A 23,098-nucleotide genomic window follows, 5' to 3' on the forward strand; every position below is an offset into this window, starting at 1 on the left:
CCTGGCCGCCTAGCGGCTGACACCTGACTAGCGCCGGCTGCTCAGCCTAACACCTCTTAGTGTGGGGTGGAAGACTGAGAAGTTAGCCATCCTGGGACGGAAGTGTGGACCTCCTATCTGACCCCTATGCGCATCTCAGCTCCGTGCGACCTGCGATTACGGACTTGTCAGCACCTGGGATAGATGTATTAGGTGTGAAGTTTCCCCCACTGCACAGGGGGAATCTCAAGCCCTGTCCTCTGCGGTCTCCCATCCTTTGCAGCCGCAGAGGTTCCTTCCCAGCAGAGACGTCAGTCCAGGTGATTTGCCCGGCTATTGCTAGGCATTTTGACAAATGCAGTCATGCTGGCACGGAAGGGTATTAGTTCTGCCTGGTTTCCTGGAGGTTGAAGCTGCAGGAGTCGGTGCTGTCTTTTGCTATCATAAAGTACAGGAGCTTTTTGGTTAAAGCTCCTGTCTTAAGTATGTCCATCTTGTCCACTACTTACAGACATTGGTGGTTCAGGGTGATCGCCGGGTTTCCACAGTGCCTTCCATGGCGGTGTCCCGTGCAGCTGACCCACCCCATCGTCCTACCTTGTCTTGAGTGGGTCGATTGATCCTCACGCCGTCTGCCGCTTCAGCCGTCGCTGCCCCAGCCGCGCCGCCGCTCCAGCTGCGTCGCTGCTCCGTCCACGCTGGGACGCCACCGGAAGCTGTCATCTGGTGCCTGGAAGTGATGCGGCCCTGGGGATGATGCGGCATGTGACGGCGAGAGCCGAGAGCCCCGCTGAGGGGAAGCGGCTCCAAGTCCTGGAGCAGCGCTCCATGGGATGCCTGGCGGAGAACCCCCCTTAGGGGGGTGCCGCCTTGGACCATCTGACGGGGAGAGCTGGTGTCTGGACCTCAATCCCCCTGGCCCGTTGGTAAGCTTCTCTTGGATGCCGCGGCTATCTTCCTCCGCGGCGCTCTCGTGTCTGTCCTTACAGGGACAGGAAAAACACTGGAGTCTGAGAGTGGGAGGGGACCTTTTAACCTCTTGTGCATTTCCTGTCCCTGTGATGAAGGAAGGACAACCCCCATTGTGCTGTCAGGATAGGACGTCCTGGAAAATAGGGGTAAAATAACAATATTGTGGAGAAAATATTTTTTTCATTTTCACAGATCAATGTGTAAACTTCTGTGAAGCACTTGTGGGTTCAAGATGCTGAAACACATCTAGAAAAATTCTTTGATGGGTCTAGTTTCAAAAATGGGGTCACTTGTGGGGGGTTTCTACATTTTAGGCACATCAGGAGCTCTTCAAACACAACATGACATACACAGACCTTACAAAGTTTAAGTTCCAAAATGTCACTCCTTCTTAAAAATACTTATTCTCGTATATTTTTTTTTATTCAGGACTTGTTACCAAATGTGATACTTAAAGAAAATATCACAATGTTTTTTATAAAAAAAAAAAATGTAGCGGTTTATTTGGATTATTTCATCAAAAAAGATCATTGCAGGAAAACAAAATGGATAAAATAGTTACATTGTCCGTCAAAGTTTGTATCCTTCTTTCCTGGAATTCTGAATGGAAAAGGTGTCTGTCTCTGTCATAAGCTTCTCTTGAAGTCACACGTGGTGATTAAGTTACATACCAGCTGTTCATTCAACGTAGTGTCCTAGTGTCCGAGTAAGATGTCCCCTCGAGTGTGTCTGATGGATGTAAAGAAGAGAGCGACCCCTCGAGAGCAAGCCCCCCCACCTAATATATACGCGGCCCTCAGAGCACATGGTCTCTATATATGGTGTTGACATGTTGCCATGAGCTAAATACAGAAATAACATATGTAATGTCAGCAAAAGGCAATGTGCTTAGTACAGAATTGAGTGTAAGAATAAGTCCATATCCAATAATTAATATTTAACACTCCTTCCTTTCTGAGCCTTGCCTTGTGCCCAAACAGTAGCTGTTGCTAATATATGGAGTATCTGCGTACTAAACAGAAATTGCACAACATATTTTGGGTTCCATTTTCTCCTCTTGTGAAAAAAATTGCGCTAAAAGAGCATTTTTATGGAAAAAAATGAGATTTTTTTATTTTCACAGCTCAACATTATAAACTTCTTTGAAGTGCCAGGAGGTTCAAGGTGCTCATCACACATCTAGATACATTTCTTAATGAGTATAGTTTCTGAGATCACTTGTGGGAGGTTTCCACTGTTTAGGCACATCAGGGTGTTAGGGTTGGTGGATTGCACTAAATAAAATATAAAATAAAGTGCAATCGCAACCCGGGGTCCACCGTGCAGAGATAGACCTGCTGCTAGTATGAACAATGATGGAAACAAAACAGTGAGTGTTACCTTAAACACACTGTGTTAACGCCACACAGTGTGATCAGAACACTGAGTACCAAGATCAGTTACTTCACAGAGAGGTACTGCACTAAGAAAGTTAAGTACTGTACCCTGTTACCTTCACAGGGAGGAAGCATAAAGGTTGAGCTTGCTCTGTAACTGAACAGTGCAAACCGCACACATGATCAAAACAGGTGCTAAGCTAAGCGGCTATTTACCCCAGTCCTGACACTACTGAAATTGTGCCTGACCAGCACACTAAGCATGTAGCAGACTAGACACTCAGGCGTTGAGCCATGGGTACAAAACTGCATAAGTGTGCTACCTGCCTGCCAATGTGTACAGTCCCGACATTTAACACAGGGTTCTCCAAATGCAACATGGCATCTGCTAATGATTGCAGCCAATTTTGCGTTAAAAAAGTCAAATGGTGCTCCTTCCATTCCGAATCCTGCCGTGCATCCAAACATTAGCTTTCCCCTACATATGGGGTATTGGTGTGCTCAGGAGAAATTTAAGAACAAATTTTGGGGTCTATTTTCTCCTGTTAAATAAATATAGATAAACAAGTTTGGGTCTAAAGTAATTTTTTTATGAAAAAAGTTAAATGTTCATTTTTTCCTTCCACACTGCATTGATTCCTGTGAAGCACCTGAAGGGTCAATAAACTTCTTGAATTTTGTTTTGAGCTCATTGAAGGGTGCAGTGTTTAGAATGTTGTCACATTTTGGGTATTTTCTGTCATATGGGCCTCTCAAATGTGAGGTGGTCCCTAAAAAAATTTAATAAATTTTGTTGTAAAAATAAGAACTCGATGTCAACTTTTAACCCTTTCAACTTCCTGACTAAAAAAACTTTCAAAATTGTGCTGATGTAAAGTAGACATGTGGAAAATGTTATTTATTAACTATTTAACAGAATTGTAAAATTTGTCCTGATCATAAAGTTGAAAAAGGCTTGGGGGGATAACGGGGTTAAGTTGTGCAATTTCTCTTTAAAAAGTGACAAAAAAGACCTTTTGTCAATGGATCCTGACTGTTACATATTGAAATATTTTCATTGATATTGACATTTTATATATGTATTACATCATCTCATTTAATAATGTATTGAGTGGTCTACCTTTGACAGGTAGGAAGATACATTTCAAAGTGAAAAAAAAAATACACAAAACACTTTCCTAAACCTTAAGGGTAGGTGCACACGCTGCGGATTCTGCTGCTGATCCACAGCGGTTTTGGCTCTGCGGATCTGCGTTGTACAGTACCTTTATTTCCTATGGAAAAAAAACCGCAGTGCACATGCTGCGGATTTTTCCACGCGGTTTTACTGCGGGTTACAATCCGCAGCACGTCAATTCTTTGTGCGGTTTCCGCTGCGGTTTCACACCTTATTATGAGGTTTGAAACCGCAGGCTAATCCGCAGATAAACCGCAGGACTTTTGTCCTGCGGATCTACCTGCAGATTTTCCAACAAAATCCGCACAACCAAAAAGCTACATGTGCACTTACCCTCATAAATGAAGCACATAGATTACATGGTGTTTTTCTTCATTACATTTTAGGTGACAATACTTTAATACCTTGGATTCTTAGTTTTAAGCTGGGAACTGCTATTGAAGAAAGCCAAACTAAAATGTTAATAAAAGAAAGTGGAATATTTTTCATATATGGCCAGGTAATTATGTTCTGTGTCTGAGTTTTTATGTTATTTTAGTATTTATCCTAACATTAAAGGAATTGTCTCTTCAGACATACACTAACCTTTAGAAAAATCTGGTATTAGATGGTTTGAGTCAGTCAGAATAGCTTTCCTTTCTAGCTCAGAAACGGTGAGCTATGCTCTAAAACGTGATATGTTGTCCAGTCAAGTTCCACATCTCCTGCATTCTCCTGGGTGTGACCCAGTTGCACGCAATGCTCCTGTTTGACTAGGCTTTGGGCACAGTTCCACCGCATGTCACAGCCTAGTATCAAGTGTGGGCTCTTCCTCTCTCCTCTGCTTTCATTAGCTGAAAGCTTTCGCTGAGTACTGGGCTGTGACATGCGGTGAAACTTCACCCACAGCCCAGTCAATCAGAATGTGTGCACACGACTGGGTCACGCCAGGTGATGCAAGATATTCAGGAACTTGACGTGACATCAGCGGATGTCAGTGACAGCCACAGCCAGGTTCACGTGATGCCGAGTGAGCAGTCAGCGATACAGCTGCTCACGGACACAGATGGCAGCAAGAGGTATTTACAAAAATGCTTCTTTACAAGGTTTAAATTGGTGGGGGCGTCACAGAATGTAGCGGACAACCTCTTTAACTCCTTTCTGCGATATGATATACTTTTACCTTAGTGTAGGGTAAAGATGAGCAAATAAACTTGAGTGGAATTGAATTCTACTCAAACGTTCTGAATTTGCCAAAATGGCTGCAATTTTTGTAAAGCAGAGAAGGCCTTGAAAATTATAAAAAAATAAAAAATAAACACATTATACTCACTTCTTTGCTCTCCATGTATCCTCTACAAACCTTGCCACATTTTCAGATTACCGAGCACCTGCGCTGAAATTCCTGGGCATTTAGCTTGTCCTTGCTGTAATATAGCTGATTCTGTAATAAGGTTGCAAGTCCATTCCTTTGATGTATCCCAAGGCATGTTTCCTTATTGCGTTGACAGAAACACTGCAGTGACTTAATTTAGAGTAGGTCAGTAGATCTTTACAGGGAGTGTGTGTTACCACAATGGAGATGACAAAATATCATGTTATATCCATGTGAAGTCACAGTTAAAAAAAAATAAAAAACTGTTGTGAGATTTTACTAGACCTTTGAGAAGAGCAATTGTTGTTGTCAGAAAAATAAATGACTAATATTCTAATGATAACATAATATAGTGAAAACAACAATGTAGTAGAAATAAATGAGTGAAAATTTCAACAATACATTTTCTGGAGTGTATGACTATTACTAAACAATGATTTTTTTTTTATTTTTTAAGGTTTGGTATAGGGATTATGTGTTTGCTATGGGTCATACAATCCTGAGGAAAAAGATACACATAGTGGGTGATGATCCACGTTTGGTAACTCTGTTTACATGCATTCAAAATATGCCAGAGTCTAATCCAAACAATTCATGTTTCACGGGAGGTAAGTGATAAGTGGTGATACGCGAACTATATATTTCCAGGTAAGAGAGGCATAGTAATATCACTAACCTTGTGAAGTATATGATGTTAAAGGGAATATATCACCAGGTGTTTGCTAACTAATCTGAGAGCAGCATGATGTAGCGCCTGAGACCGATTCCACTTAAGCTGGATTCGGTAGTTTTGATAAATCACTGTTTTTCAGCAGGCGATGATCAAATTCACAAGAAGACAAGTAAACTTGCTGCCATGCAGTCCTCCATATTTAGGTTGCTTTGATATTTTGCCTTCAGCTCTTCTGCATTGTTGGGTCTGGTGTTTCTCATCTTCCTCTTGACAATACCCCATGGGGTTAATAATTTATATAAATGGAGATTCAGTGGAGCTTGTGTATGAGTGTAATTCCAGCAGCAAACACTAAGACACCTGTCACAAGGGTGTCAAAGAAATAAGGTAAAATAACTAATAATATTAGTGTGCGCTTGGAACACTCAAAGAAGAGGGAAATCTAAATTGGGTGGTTATAGAGAAAAAAAAACAACCTCTTATAAGTGCTCTCTATGTAGCTGGATAATAGCGAGAAAATAGCAATTAGTAATAGTCAATTGTAAGACCTCAGAAGAAGTGCTTAAGGGAAAAAGAATATATATAGATGCTGGTGGCAATCTTAGTTCCAACCTGAACAATCACAAACTAAAAAGACATGAGTGAGGGTAAAAACCTGAAATCACTGAACAGGTTATATACTGCAGGGTAATTCTCCCTGATAGTAGCTTTAAAAAAAAAAAAAAAAGTAAAAGTCAAATTGCAGCCTGTGAACGGCTGTGCAGAGTAGCCGCAATAGTAAATGCACAAGTCAGAGAGCGGTACCTGTAAAGATAATGCGATGCGAAGTCCTCACTCCAGTAAGCGGTGCAGGTTAAAATAGTGCTTTTTGCTCCAGCGCTTGGAAAAAGAGGGGGGGTTTGTACACTGGGGTATAGACGAGTTACAGGGCCTGCCCCGGCCGGTGGCAGCCTCCTGTCAGTGTACCTCCAGCTGTGGAGCAGATGTGAGTGGCCTCTCGTGCTCCCGGCGTCTGTGAGCTGCTCCAGGTATACAGGACCTTCGTGATGTGAGTCAACACATGACCACGTCAGTTTCACTTCCTGGTGGTTGCGACGGGGACCAATGGACTTTCCAACATGTTTCAAAGACTAACTGTCTTCTTCTTTTTTTTTTTTTTAAGCTACTATCAGGGAGAATTACCCTGCAGTATATAACCTGTTCAGTGATTTCAGATTTTTACCCTCACTCATGCCTTTTTAGTTTGTGATTGTTCAGGTTGGAACTAAGATTGCCACCAGCATCTATATATATTCTTTTTCCCTTAAGCACTTCTTCTGAGGCCTTACAATTGACTATTACTAATTGCTATTTTCTCGCTATTATCCAGCTACCTAAAGAGCACTTATAAGAGGTTTTTTTTTTTTTTTTTTCTCTATAACCACCTAATTTAGATTTCCCTCTTCTTTGAGTGTTCCAAGCGCACACTAATATTATTAGTTATTTTACCTTAATAATTTATATCACAAAATCCTAGAATTTATAGTTTAACCTCACACAAAATTATGAAACACAAAGTCCCAATTCATTAAAAGGGATTTAAAGAGGCATAAATAAGGAAAATTTAAAATTTCAAAAATGTTGATTGATAAATACATTTAAAATTAATTCACCAAGAAAATTTAAAACATAAGGGTATTGCATAGAAAAGCAGCAAAAGGCACAAAAAAAAACTATTATGAATAAAAACAGCACAAAAAATGGTTATCAGAAAAACTATTCCTAAAAGAAGATACCAACATGTGTATTTGAAGAACGTATTTTCTGAAAAAGGAAACTTACGTGCAAAGTGCTTCAGAAATCAAGAGACCCATGCAAAAAAGGCGAATATATTAAGGTCAAGTGATCAAAATCATTTAAAGCACATTATTAATAACCTATCCTTAGGAAAACATGCTAAGTGCTGCAAAATCCATATTGCATGTGCATTACACCACTGGAATGAGATTTAAGCAAAGTGGCTAGAACAGACCAGCGTGCAAACAGCATAAAACATATATAAGAGCAAAATTTGCTCACTTACAAAAACATTTATAAGCCATATAGCTGGAAAAACCAGCATGTAAATTGCAAAATAAATCCATAAGAACAAAGCTTACTTACAATGATGAGAATAGTTTATGATGTGCCCTTGCTACACCCCGACAGCGCTGTTGTTAGGGACGGCGGAACGCACTAAATATAAAATAACGTAAAGTGCGTTCGCCACCCGGGGTTCACCATGCAGAAGGTGTTAACACTGCTGCTAGATAATGGTGGATGTACAATATGGCGGTATTACGCACACAGGTTGAACATCACCCAGGTGCGCTGAGCGATCTCTGTTTACCCACAGAGATGCCTTAAGTGAAAAAGACTAAAAGGCTGAGCCTGTTGGCGTCACAGGTCTCAGAGAAGAGCATGCACGGTATATGGTCACAGGAGCTGGGTCCTAGGCAGAGGGTCTGCGTCTGTCTAGACCTACCGTGCGTGCGGCGTCGCAACTGCGGACGCCAAGAGGAGCTGCAGACTACAGAGCGGCGACAGACACTGCCGCTAGTAGACAATGCCCAGAAGCAGGCGCACTGTCGGACGCTAGCACTGTAGAGGATGCTGTAGTGGCTTAGAATCATAGAATCATAGAATCATAGAATCATAGAGTTGGAAGGGACCTCCTGGGCCATCTGGTCCAACCCCCTGCTCAAAGCAGGATTCGCTAAATCATCCCAGTCAGATGTCTGTCCAGCCTCTGTTTGAAGACTTCCATTGAAGCAGAACTCACCACTTCTCGTGGCAGCCTGTTCCACTCATTGATCACTCTAACTGTCAAAAAGTTTTTTCTAATATCTAATCTGTGTCTCTTCCCATTCAGTTTCATCCCATTGCTTCTAGTCTTTCCTTGTGCAAATGAGAATAAAGTTGATCCTTCTACAATGTGACAGCCCTTTAGATATTTGTAGACAGCTATTAAGTCTCCTCTCAGTCTTCTCTTTTGCAAACTAAACATTCCCAAATCCTGCAACCTTTCCTCATAAGACAGGGTTTGCAGACCGGTCACCATTCTGGTCGCTCTTTTCTGAACTTGCTCCAGTTTGTTGATGTCTTTTTTAAAATGTGGTGCCCAAAACTGGACACAATATTCCAGATGAGGTCTGACCAAAGAGGAGTAGAGGGAAATAATGACTTCACGTGATCTAGACTGTATGCTTCTGTTAATACATCCTAGAATTGCATTTGCCTTTTTTGCTGCTGCATCACACTGTTGACTCATATTCAGTCTGTGATCTATTAGTATACCCAAGTCTTTTTCACATGTGCTGTCACTTAGCCCTATTCCTCCCATTCTATATATGCTTTTTTCATTTTTATTGCCCAGATGTAGTACTTTGCATTTCTCCCTGTTAAAAACCATTCTGTTAGTTGCTGCCCACTTCTCCAGTTTATTTAAATCTTTTTGAATCCTCTCTCTCTCTTCTCTAGTATTAGCTATTCCTCCTAGCTTTGTGTCATCAGCAAATTTAATCAGTTTACCCTCAATTCCTTCATCTAAATCGTTGATAAAGATGTTGAACAATACAGGGCCCAGGACAGAGCCCTGTGGTACCCCACTTGAGACATTCTTCCAACTGGATGTGCAGCCATTTACGACCACTCTCTGGGTCCGATCACTAAGCCAGTTATGAATCCACCTAACAGTTGCCTTGTCCATTCCATACTTAGTCATTTTTTCAATAAGGATTGTATGAGAGACTTTGTCAAATGCTTTGCTGAAGTCAAGATATACTATATCTACAGCATTTCCTTGATCCACCCAATCAGTGATACCGTCATAGAAGGAAATTAAGTTAGTCTGACATGACTTATTAGTTACAAACCCATGCTGACTCTGTTTAATCACTTCATTCTTATCCAGGTATTGACATACATGTTGTTTAATAATTTGTTCAAAGATCTTTCCTGGTATAGAAGTCAGACTCACCGGCCTATAGTTGCCTGGGTCCACCTTCTTCCCCTTTTTGAAGATAGGAACAACATTTGCTCTTCTCCAGTCTTCTGGCACTTCTCCTGTTCTCCAAGAATTTTCAAAGATTATGGAGAGGGGTTCAAAAATTTCTTCTGCTATCTCCTTCAGTACTCTGGGGTGTAATTCATCTGGACCTGGAGACTTGAATTCATTTAGGTTAGCTAAGTGTTTCCTCACTATCTTTCTGTTTATAGATATCCTGGATTCTTCTATTCCCTTAATAGGACAGTGAATAACAGTTGATGTTGCATTTCCTTTCTGAGAGAAAACAGATGCAAAATAGGAATTTAAAAGTTCAGCCTTCTCAACATCCTGTCTTACCATTTCATCATTTTCATCCTGTAAAAATCCTATAGCATCTTTGACTTTTCTTTTACTTTTGACATGTCCCCAAAATCCTTTATTATTGCTTTTGACATCTCTTGCAAGCCTCAGTTCATTTTCAGCTTTAGCTAATCTGATTTGTGCCCTGCAGGTTCTGCAGACAGCATTATATTCTTCTTTAGATATGCCTCCCTCTTTCCATTTTATAAACATTTTTTTCTTCCTTTTTAGCATGTGCTTAAGTTCTGTGTTCATCCATCCTGGTTTCCTTAAATGCTTCCTATTCTTCCCTCTTTTCGGAATTGTTAACAACTGTGCTTTGAGAATTTCATTTTTCAAGATTTCCCATCCTTCCTGGACATTTTTGTCTTTAAGGATATCCAGCCATTGGATCCCTCCAATTCTCTTTCTGAATCCCTTAAAATCTGCCTTTCTGAAATCTAACCTTGACGTCTGAGTCTTCACAGGTCTTCCACCTCTAGTTATCCAAAATTCTAAAATAGCATGGTCGCTACCTCCTAGGGTCCCAGCCACTTTTACCTCCTCAACCATTTCCTCCCTGTTTATAAGGATTAGATCCAAGGTAGCAGTTCCCCTTGTTTTCTCCCTTACCTTTTGGAAGATAAAGTTGTCAGCAAGAGAGGATAAGAATTTCCTTGACCTGTTAGTTTTGCCTGAGAGAGATTCCCAACAAATGTCTGGATAGTTGAAATCTCCCATGACAACTATGTCATATTTTTTGGAGAACTTGGCCATCTGATGCATAAAGAGTTCATCCATATCTTCGGCTTGCACAGGTGGCCTGTAGTAAATGCCTACAATGTTGTCCTTTCCATTGTTCTGTCCTTGTATTCTTACCCAAACAGTTTCCACAGAACTCCCAGTCTCTGTGCAGATATACGCGTTTCGAACATACAATGCGACACCCCCTCCTCGTTTATCAAGTCTGTTTCTTGCAAATAAGTTGTATCCTTCTAGTCTTGTATTCCAATCATGTGTATTGTCCCACCAAGTTTCAGTGATTCCAATTACATCATATTTCTTTTCCTGTGTTAGTAGTTCCAATTCTCCTTGTTTGTTGCCCATGCTTTGTGCATTAGTATAGAAACATTTTAGTTTGCGATTGGTTTCTCTTTCTCCAATATTTTTATTAATTAGATTCTTTCGTCTTTGTTCTTCCTTTCCACTTCTAATAGCAGAGTTCTCAATAGCATTTGTCAGGTGTATGGCTTTTTCTGGTCTTTTGCTTCCCTTCCCATGTTGCTCTAGTTTAAAGCTCTCCTTACAAGTGTAGCAAGGCGACTTCCAAATACATGCTTTCCAGTCTTCGTAAGGTGCACCCCATCTCTAGCAAGTAGTCCATCGTATAAGTAGTTCACTCCGTGATCCAGAAATCCAAATCGTTGCTGACGGCACCATCGACGTAGCCAGTTGTTCACCTGCAGAATCTTATTCCACCTCCTTGTTCCATGGCCATCCACTGGGAGGATGGAAGAGAAGACCACCTGCGCTCCCAGGTCTTTCACTTTCTTGCCTAAGTCTTCAAAGTCTCTGCAGATGATTTCCAGGTCGTTTCTTGCGGTGTCATTTGTCCCCACATGTAGTAGCAGGAATGGGTAGTCATCTGTAGGTCTGAAGAGTCCTGATATCCTGTCAGACACATCTTTAATTTTTGCACCTGGAAGACAGCACATTTCTCTTGTAGTTATATCCGGTCTGCAGATAGCGGCCTCTGTTCCTCTCAGCAGGGAATCCCCCATGACCACCACTCTCCGTTTCTTCTTCACAATATTTTTCTTTCTCCATCCAGGAGGACTCTGAGGGCGTACAAGGTTGCTGTTTGTTGGCAAAGTCTTATCCTGATGTATTTCTTCATCGTTTTCCTGCGTGAGAGCCTGGTACTGGTTTCTGAGCAGTATGGGTGCTGACTGCCTCCTGATCCTCCTGCTTCTCTGGGTCACATGTCTCCATTCCTCTGTTTCTTCAGGAGCACTTCGAATTTCTTCTCTTTCTGTAACATGAAGAGATAATTCTGCTCTGTCCAAGAACTCTTCACCTTCCTTAATGATCTTCAACGTAGCTAACCTCTCTTCGAGATTTTGCAACTTTTCCTCCAACAGGGACACAAGCTTGCATTTGTGGCATGTGAAGTTTGGCTTTTCCACTGGTAAATCTGTGAACATGTAGCAAGAAATGCAGCTCACCAAATGGCTCCTGGCCTCTTCCATCTTGAGATTTCTTAAAAACGATGAAAGATGAGCCAAATTTCCTCTTTTCAGCTGCAACGGCCAAAACCCAGTGATCGTTGAGCTCGCGGAGACTCTTCACTTATCCCAGAAGGCACTGGGAATATGCAAATGATCTCCTCAAGACTCTTCCCCTGGTTTTCCGATTTCCTCTTTTCAGCTGCAACGGCCAAAACCCAGTGATCGTTGAGCTCGCGGAGACTCTTCACTTATCCCAGAAGGCACTGGGAATATGCAAATGATCTCCTCAAGACTCTTCCCCTGGTTTTCCAATTTCCTCTTTTCAGCTGCAACGGCCAAAACCCAGTGATCGTTGAGCTCGCGGAGACTCTTCACTTATCCCAGAAGGCACTGGGAATATGCAAATGATCTCCTCAAGACTCTTCCCCTGGTTTTCCGATTTCCTCTTTTCAGCTGCAACGGCCAAAACCCAGTGATCGTTGAGCTCGCGGAGACTCTTCACTTATCCCAGAAGGCACTGGGAATATGCAAATGATCTCCTCAAGACTCTTCCCCTGGTTTTCCGATTTCCTCTTTTCAGCTGCAACGGCCAAAACCCAGTGATCGTTGAGCTCGCGGAGACTCTTCACTTATCCCAGAAGGCACTGGGAATATGCAAATGATCTCCTCAAGACTCTTCCCCTGGTTTTCCGATTTCCTCTTTTCAGCTGCAACGGCCAAAACCCAGTGATCGTTGAGCTCGCGGAGACTCTTCACTTATCCCAGAAGGCACTGGGAATATGCAAATGATCTCCTCAAGACTTTTCCCCTGGTTTTCCGATTTCCTCTTTTCAGCTGCAACGGCCAAAACCCAGTGATCGTTGAGCTCGCGGAGACTCTTCACTTATCCCAGAAGGCACTGGGAATATGCAAATGATCTCCTCAAGACTCTTCCCCTGGTTTTCCGATTTCCTCTTTTCAGCTGCAACGGCCAAAACCCAGTGATCGTTGAGCTCGCGGAGACTCTTCACTTATCCCAGAAGGCACTGGGAATATGCAAATGATCTCCTCAAGACTCTTCCCCTCAAGCTTGTAGCTTGCCACTTGCTGGCGCTGACTCTATAGCTAAGTCCCTATACACACTCATAATATCAGAGGGAGGGGATCTTAATGAGTCATTCGCAGGTTCATGCATCCATCACCATTCATACAGTAGCAACTAGAGACTAAAATAGCGCATGGCCGAGCGGCCACAATGGGAGACCGCAGAATGTGAGGGAGGATCTGGATTCCTGTTGAACTGCTGCAGGAACCCGATGCCTAACATTACCCCCCCCAGGGCCCCCTCCCTGCTGAGCCTTCCAATCCACCACATAAAGTTTTTTGCCACGTAACACCTTGTGTCCCACAGAGTCATAGGCCTCAGGCTCGTCTGAAGACAAGTCTGATGTCCCGGCAGATGACTCGGAAAACCGGGACATGTGAACAGGTTTGAGAAGGGACATGTGGAAGGTGTCAGGGATGGCTAAGTCGCCAGGAGCAGAAGTTAGAGCGGGGCGCCGATGTGTGTTGGTGGGCGTCTTCACTCTCACTTTAGAGGATAGAGTGACATGTGGGGTGCGACCCAGACTGTCGCGAACCTCCATTGCCCGGTCTGCCACCAGCAAGGGATACAGTAACCCAGCCAGTCTGTGTTTAGAGGAGCTGCTCCGAGCACAAGAGGCGCATGCCTGAATGTATTTCAGGAGGTGGGATACTGTCGGCGCAGGCGTGGACGTGGACACACGCGAGACAGCCTCTGCACAGCAGCCTGAGTAACCTTCGCAGCTGAGGCGGAACTCTCGAGAGTCGCCAACCTGCTGTCACGTGCCCTGTCCTGTGTGACACGGCCAGCAGGCCGGTAACTAATACAACAGGACACGGCAAGTAATTGTCCAGTGTGACGCGGCTCGCAGGCCAGTAACTAATACAACAAGACAAAGGGGGATAGGGAAACATTTACAACGGAGGGCCCTGCAATAGGGAACGGGGGACGTGGAGACCTCCAGAACTCCTGAGTCAGTGTCCCTACCACTCCTAACGTTCCCTATGTCGGTTCCGCCCCGGGCGCCGCTCAGGAACCTGTAGCCCTGGCACACCTTACAACTATCCCTTGCTAGGGAGCTGGGTGGCACAGGCACTGGCCCCACCGCTGCACTAACACCAACATGAGGAAAAGTGCCAAACAGGGAAACACTTAGCTTTGCTCTGATGCACTTGTTCCTGGCAACAGAGACCAACACCTGAGTGCATCTTCCTCCATCGTGTCCAACACCTGGGTGCAGCTTTACAGCAACAGCGTCCAGCACTGAGTGCCACCTTGGAGCAACAGAGTCCAGCACCTGAGTGCAGCTATCCAGCAACCAAGTCCAGCACCTGAGTGCAGCTTTCCAGTAACAGAGTCCAGCAAACTGAGTGCAGTTCTACACCATAGCTGCCACTCCACCAAACTTTGCAAGAATTCTTCACTGACACCATAGCTGCCACTCCACCATGCTTTACACGAACTCCTCTCTGACATCATGGCTGCCACTCCAGGACTCTGAATGAGCCGCCCTGGACTCTCCTCCAGCTCCCCATCCAGCTCCTTCCTTCACCCAGGATGGTTGGAAAGCCCAACAATAATAATATCACCAACGTAGTGAGCACTACTGACACACCTTAATAGAGCAAACACACCTGGTAGTGATTCCCGTGCAATTACTCTAACCACCACAGGGGGCAAACTATCACTAAAAACACCAGTGCAATGACCATACTGACCACCGGGGTAAAACTATCTCTAAGCACAAGTGCAATGACCATACTGGCCACCGGGGACAAAACCAACCCTGAGCAAAACAGCTCACAGGAAAAAAAAGGTTACTTGTGCATTTAATCTGTCAGATCCACCCTGGATCATGACACCTGCCCTCCAGCTGGCGAATGTACTGCAATAGCTGCTGCTGGTCCACCATTACTAGCCAGACCCTGGTGCTAGTATAATGTTAGAGACGGTGAAACGCACTAAATATAAAATAATGTAAAGTGCGTTCGCCGCCCGGTGTCCACCGTACAGAAGGTGTTAACACTGCTGCTAGCTAATGGCGGACGTACAATATGGCGGTATTACACACGCGAGTTGAAAGTCACCCAGGTGCACTGAGCGTTCTCTGTTTACTCACAGAGATGCCTTAAGTGAAAAAGACTAAAAGGCTGAACCAATTCGCGTCACAGGTCTCAGAGAAGTGCACGCACGGTATATGGTCACAGGAGCTGGGTCCCAGGCAGGGGGTCTGCGTCTGTCTAGACCTACCATGCGTGCGGCATCGCAACTGCGGACGCCAAGAGGAGCTGCAGACTACAGCATGGCGACAGACACTGCCGCTAGTAGACAATGCCCAGAAGCAGGCGCACTGTCGGACGCTAGCACTGTGGAGGATGCTGTAGTGGCTTGTAGCTTGCCACTGGCTGGCGCTGACTCTATAGCTAAGTCCCTATACACAATCATAATATCAGAGGGAGGGGATCCTAATGAGTCATTCGCAGGTTCATGCATCCATCACCATTCACACAGTAGCAACTAGAGACTATAATAGTGCATGGCCGAGTGGCCATGTGAACCTTTTATAGCCAGGACCTTCCAGAAGCTTCCAGATCCCTGAGATGGACCAATCAGATCTGGAGAAGGACCTGGACATGTGGTTCCCGATCTCCAATGGGAGATCGCCTCGTGAGCATGCTCAGTGGAGCGACAGAAGGACGTAGCCTCTGGAGCAATTTGCTGCTGAGCAGCCTGCATTGCCATTGCTGATCCAAAGGGGCAGCAATAGCCAGCCCCACAGAGCACGTCTGGGCAGAGTATCTGGGAAGCTGGGATTACTGAGCAATCTCCTCTACGGTCGAAAGACAATGGGAGACTGCAGAATGTGAGGCTCTGGATTCCTGTTGAACCGCTGCAGGAACCCGACGCCTAACAGCTGTTTTGCCTACCAGGCTCGTTCAATAAGAGTGCATGTGGGTTATTGTCAGGCGAGTTTGCTGGCCAATCAAGCACAGTGATACTGTTGTTTTTAAACCAGGTAATGGTACTTTTGGCAGTGTGCACAGGTGCCAAGTCCTGCTGGAGAATGAAATGTCCATCTCCAAAAAGCTTGTCGGCAGAGGGAAGCATGAAGTGCTGCTCTAAAATTTCCTGGTTGATGGCTGCGCTGACTTTGGTCTTTATAAAACGCAGTGGACCTACACCAGCAGTTGACATGGCTCGCCAAGCTATCACTGATTGTGGAAACTTCACACTAGACCTCCAGCAGCTTGGATTGTGGCCTCTCCACTCTTCCTCCAGACTCTGGGACCTTGATTTCCAAATGAAATGCAAAATTTTCTTTCATCTGAAAACAACACCTTGGACCACTAAGCAACAGTCCAGTTCTTTTTCTCCTTGGCCCAGGTAAGACACTTCTGGCGTTGTCTATTGGTCATAAGTGGCTTGACACAAGGAATGCGACACTTGTAGCCCATGTCCTGGATATGTCTGTGTGAGGTGGCTCTTGAAGCAATGACTCCAGCAGCAGTCCACTCCTTGTGAATCTGCCCCCACTTTTTGAATGGCCTTTCCTTAACAATCCTTTCAAGGCTGCAGTTATCTCGGTTGCATGTGCACATTTTTCTACCACACTTTTTCCTTCCACTCTATTTTCCATTAATATGCTTGGATACAGCACTCTGTGAACAGCCAGCTTCTTTAGCAATGACCCTTTGTGGCTTTCCCTCCTTGTGGAGTGTGTCAATGACTGCCTTCCTCTAGATCTGTCAAGTCAGCAGTCTTCACCCATGATTGTGGAGCCTACTGAAACAGACTAAAGAATTTTTTTAAATGCTTAGGAAGCCTTTGAAGGTGTTTTTTATTAATTATTCTAATTTATTGAGATAATGACTTTTGGGTTTTCATTGGCTGTAAGCCATAATCATCAACAAAAAACAGACATATACACTTGAAATAGATCACTCTGTTTTTAATGACTATATAATATATGAGTTTCACTTTTTGTATTGAAGAACCAAAATAAAATAACTTTTTGATGATATTCTAATTTTGTGAGAAGCACCTGTAGTAAGCTGTCAAACTGTTGTGAGCGGGGTTATATAGAGCTCAGCATTCTGAGAACTGCTAGATCTGCAGCAGATAAAATAGTTTTTAATCAAAACTACTGCAAGCAAACCCATGAGTGTTACATCACTGGAATTTAGGTCACTGCCCATAGATTCACTCTAAGATTTATCAATCTTTTGCCCTAACTATGCTCCTATTGTCTTACAGATTATCCTCACTTTTCTATTCTTCCTTCTATTTTCTAACCTCAAAATCCCTATTCTAAGGCACTTAGGCCTGTTTCACACTTGCTTTTTTTTGCAGCGCGTTTTTCCCGCAAAAAAACGCATTGAAAACGCATACAAAAGCATACAACTGCTGCGTTTTTTTCAAGCATTTTTATGAGCATGCATGAAAAAAACGCAGCGTTTTTATGCGTTTGTATGCGTTTTTAGTGCGTTTTTACCGCATTTGCGTTTTTTTCCAACATTAGGTGGCCCCTCACACTAACCCAAACCATGACTTTACTAACCCTAACCCTGACCCTAACCCTAACCCTAACCCTTAACCAAACCATACTTAACCCTAACCCTGACCCTAACCCTTAACCAAACCATACTTAACCCTAACCCAAACCCTAACTAACCTTGACCCTAACCCTAACCCTAACCCTAACCCTTAACCAAACCATACTTAACCCTAACCCTGACCCTAACCCTTAACCAAACCATACTTAACCCTAACCCAAACCCTAATTAACCCTAACCCTAACCCTGACCCTAACCCTAACCCTGACCCTAACCCTAACCCTAACCCTTAACCAAACCATACTTAACCCTAACCCTGACCCTAACCCTTAACCAAACCATACTTAACCCTAACCCTGACCCTAACCCTAACCCTAACCCTGACCCTAACCCTTAACCAAACCATACTTAACCCTAACCCTGACCCTAACCCTAACCCTAACCCTAACCCTGACCCTAACCCTTAACCAAACCATACTTAACCCTAACCCTGACCCTAACCCTAACCCTAACCCTGACACTAACCCTTAACCAAACCATACTTAACCCTAACCCTGACCCTAACCCTGACCCTAACCCTAACCCTAACCCTGACCCTAACCCTTAACCAAACCATACTTAACCCTAACCCTGACCCTAACCCTGACCCTAACCCTAACCCTGACCCTAACCCTTAACCAAACCATACTTAACCCTAACCCTGACCCTAACCCTAACCCTAACCCTGACCCTAACCCTAACCCTAACCCCCTTAACTAACCCTAACTTTACCCAAACCCCTAAATTCCATTGTCTAAACTAATGGTAAAAAAAAAAACGCATGTGCAAAAAAACGCATACATAAGCATGCCAATGCGCACATATGCTCACCATAGACTTATAATGGGTGTCTTGCTGTAAAAAAACGCATTGCGCGCGCATGCGTTTTTTTGAGGCAAATCGGACGCACAAAAAATGCAACAAGTTGCATTTTGTGCGCCCGAGCGCATACCGCAAAAAAAGCATGCGCGGTAAAACGCGTACAAACGCATGTGTATGCGCACATAAGCGCATCCCATGCAAAGTATAGGAAAAAAAACGCATGCGCTATTTAGCGCTAAATTACCGCGAAAAAAAACGCAAATGTGAAACCAGCCTTAGCTTATTATCCTGCTGCTACCTCCAATACAGCGCCTGCTATATTGTTTTTTGGCCTCACGTATAGTACTGTAGAGATAAAATTGGTACTACTATCAGCGTCAGACTGGAGTACCTTGGGCCCACCAGAGAAAGATCATTCTTGGGGCCACCATGCAGTTATGCAAAAATACCACTCCAGGTTATTTTTTTTCTTTAACCACAGGAGTAATATCAGTAATGTAGGTCCCGTGTGTGTAGTAAAATACTTAGCGGTGGCCATATTCCACTGCAGCGAGGAAGATCAAAGCAATGAAACAGCTGCAGAAGACAGCAACTGCTGTGTATTTTATAAGGCATCGGAAAGCTGTATGATAGCTTATTTTTTGCAGGGAGAGACAATGTTTTTATTAGTACCATTTTGGGATTGATTTGACGTTTTGATCACTTGTTGCAGCTTTTTTTGTGGAATTGTGGTGGCCAGAAAAAGGACATTTGGCATTCTTTTTCTGTTTACGGTGTTTACTTATCAGGTTAATTTTTTTATGTTTTGATAGATCAAACTTTTCTGAACGTGGTGAGACTAAATATGTGTATTTTTAAAAAAATATCTTTATTTTCAATGGAATAAAAGGGGGTGATTTGAACTTGTAGGTATTTTTTTACATTTTTTTTTACTTTCCACTAGTATAGTTAGCCCCCTTAGGGGACATGAAGATGCGATCATCCGATCACATGTGCTAGTATATACAGTTGTGGCCAAAAGTATTGACACCCCGGCAATTCTGTCAGATAATACTCAGTTTCTTCCTGAAAATGATTGCAAACACAAATTCTTTGGTATTATTATCGTCATTTAATTTGTCTTAAATGAAAAAGCACAAAAAGAATTGTCCTAAAGCCAAATTGGATATAATTCCACACCAAACATAAAAAAGAGGATTGACAAAAGTATTGGCACTGTTCAAAAAATCATGTGATGCTTCTCTAATTTGTGTAATTAACAGCACCTGTAACTTACCTGTGGCACCTAACAGGTGTTGGCAATAACTAAATCACACTTGTAGCCAGTTGACATGGATTAAAGTTGACTCAACCTCTGTCCTGTGTCCTTGTGTGTACCACATTGAGCATGGAGAAAAAAAAGAAGACCAAAGAACTGTCTGAGGACTTGAGAAACCAAATTGTGAGGAAGCATGAGCAATCTCAAGGCTACAAGTCCATCTCCAAAGACCTGAATGTTCCTGTGTCTACTATGCGCAGTGTCATCAAGAAGTTTAAAGCCCATGGCACTGTGGCTAACCTCCCTAGATGTGGAAAAGAAAAATTGACAAGAGATTTCAATGCAAGATTGTGCGGATGTTGGATAAAGAACCTCGACTAACATCCAAACAAGTTCAAGCTGCCCTGCAGTCCAAGGGTACAACAGTGTCAACCCGCACTATCCGTCGGCGTCTGAATGAAAAGGGACTATATGGTAGGAGACCCAGGAAGACCCCACTCTCTGGTCAGATGAGACAAAAGTAGAGCTTTTTGGGCAAAGGCATCAACATAGAGTTTACAGGAAAAAAAGAGGCATTCAAAGAAAAGAACATGGTCCCTACAGTCAAACATGGCGGAGGTTCCCTGATGTTTTGGGTTTGCTTGCTGCCTCTGGCACTGGACTGCTTGACCGTGTGCATGGCATTATGAAGCCTGAAGACTACCAACAAATTTTGCAGCATAATGTAGGGCCCAGTGTGAGAAAGCTGGGTCTCCCTCAGAGGTCATGGGTCTTCCAGCAGGACAATGACCCAAAACACACTTCAAAAAGCACTAGAAAATGTTTTGAGAGAAAGCACTGGAGACTTCAAAGGTGGCCAGCAATGAGTCCAGACCTGAATCCCATAGAACACCTGTGGAGAGATCTAAAAATGGCTGTTTGGAGAAGGCACCCTTCAAATATCAGGGACCTGGAGCCGTTTGCCAAAGAAGAATGGTCTAAAATTCCAGCAGAGCATTGTAAGAAACTCATTGATGGTTACTGGAAGCGGTTGGTTGCAGTTATTTTGGCTAAAGGTTGTGCAACCAAGTATTAAGCTGAGGGTGCCAATACTTTTGTCTGGCCCATTTTTGGAGTTTTGTGTGAAATGATCAGTGTTTTGCTTTTTGCTTCATTCTCTTTTGTGTTTTTTAATTTAAGACAAATTAAATGAAGATAATAATACCAAAGAATTTGTGTTTGCAATCATTTTCAGGAAGAAACTGAGTATTATCTGACAGAATTGCAGGGGTGTCAATACTTTTGGCCACAACTGTACAGTGATACCTCAGCATCACTGCATAGAGTAGAAATCACCATCTCCTTTGAAGCACAGCCAGAGGAAGCTGACCCCCAGCTGTCATGACAACTAGAGTTGAGCGACTTTTGCTTTTTTAGGGTCGCGTTTCGTTTCGTGAAACCCGACTTTTCCAAAAGTCGGGTCGAGCAAGATCGTCCGATTATAGGGAAAAGTCGGGGTCGTCCCGAAACACGAAACCCAATGTAAGTCAATGGGGAATAAAAGTCGGCAGTGAGAGGAGGACAGGAAACACACCTACAGTGCCCATTTGAATGCCAAAAGCATCAATTCTTCTTACTTAAGCTTGTCAACCTTAATTAACTTCATAATACAAGTTACGCACTGAAAAATGGGGGTTATTTGGCTAAATTTGTGGGGGGTAGAGTTGAGCGACTTTTGCTTTTTTAGGGTCGCGTTTCGTTTCGTGAAACCCGACTTTTCCAAAAGTCGGGTCGAGCAAGATCGTCCGATTATAGGGAAAAGTCGGGGTCGTCCCGAAACACGAAACCCAATGTAAGTCAATGGGGAATAAAAGTCGGCAGTGAGAGGAGGACAGGAAACACACCTACAGTGCCCATTTGAATGCCAAAAGCATCAATTCTTCTTACTTAAGCTTGTCAACCTTAATTAACTTCATAATACAAGTTACGCACTGAAAAATGGGGGTTATTTGGCTAAATTTGTGGGGGGGGAGGGATGGCTGCAGGTTTTCATGTGCCCTGGGAGAAAGAGCGCCCCTTTAACACATACCACAACTCATCATGCTCCGATACGGCAGAGAAATAGCGGTATAGTACAATGAAAAATACCTCACTTTTTACATCTCATGACGAGGCCCATCTATTTCTCCATACAAAATCATTGGTCCCATATAATGTTTGAAACAGTATATGATGAGCTCCACATAATGCTACAGTATATGTTGGTCCCCATGGATGAAGCTCCACTGTCTTATGGGCCCAAATAATGCTCCAAACATAATGGGCCCCATTTCTAATGCTCTAGTGTATAATGGGCCCTGTAAATGCTGCTCCAGTGTCTGATGTCCACCTTTGGAATGTTCCAGTGTATGGTGGGCCCCATCTATCATTCTCCAGAGTATAGTGCTCCCCAAAAATTGCTGTCCCAACATAGAAAACAATCAAATAAGTCTCCTCGCTAGGGAATCCCTGTACTTGTCTGGACAGGTGCTGTAGCTTGCTTAACAGCTCGCCAGCCGTTCTCACGCCCAGTATGGATTGCACGTGATTGCACAAAGGTTAGAAAGGGTACCGTATCCCTGGATAACATGTATGGATAGCGTACACATTCAAAATATATGTCTATACAGCATGAGGCAGGCTCAGACGGTGTTAGGCCCAGTATGGATTGCACGTCATTGCACAAAGGTTAGAAGGGGTACCGTATCCCTGGATAACATGTATGGATAGCGTACACATTCAAAATATATGTCTATACAGCATGAGGCAGGCTCAGACGGTGTTAGGCCCAGTATGGATTGCACGTCATTGCACAAAGGTTAGAAGGGGTACCGTATCCCCGGATAACATGTATGGATAGCGTACACATTCAAAATATATGTCTATACAGCATGAGGCAGGCTCAGACGGTGTTAGGCCCAGTATGGATTGCACGTCATTGCACAAAGGTTAGAAAGGGTACCGTATCCCTGGATAACATGTATGGATAGCGTACACATTCAAAATATATGTCTATACAGCATGAGGCAGGCTCAGACGGTGTTAGGCCCAGTATGGATTGCACGTCATTGCACAAAGGTTAGAAAGGGTACCGTATCCCTGGATAACATGTATGGATAGCGTACACATTCAAAATATATGTCTATACAGCATGAGGCAGGCTCAGACAGTGTTAGGCCCAGTATGGATTACACGTCATTGCACAAAGGTTAGAAGGGGTACCGTATCCCCGGATAACATG

General features: G+C 43.6%; 1 protein-coding gene across 1 annotated transcript in view; it reads left to right on the forward strand.

Moving 5' to 3' along the window:
- The window catches only part of TNFSF13B (TNF superfamily member 13b), a 166,237-nt gene that overhangs the window by 93,779 nt on the left and 49,360 nt on the right, over positions 1-23,098 (forward strand). Inside the window, 2 exon segments of the mRNA XM_073556814.1 lie at positions 3,891-4,003; positions 5,316-5,466. Of these exon segments, the coding sequence (XP_073412915.1) occupies positions 3,891-4,003; positions 5,316-5,466 (264 nt within the window).

Source organism: Dendrobates tinctorius, unplaced genomic scaffold, assembly GCF_039654945.1.
Source record: "Dendrobates tinctorius isolate UK_male_01 unplaced genomic scaffold, ASM3965494v1 ptg000240l, whole genome shotgun sequence".
Lineage (NCBI taxonomy): Eukaryota > Metazoa > Chordata > Amphibia > Anura > Dendrobatidae > Dendrobates > Dendrobates tinctorius.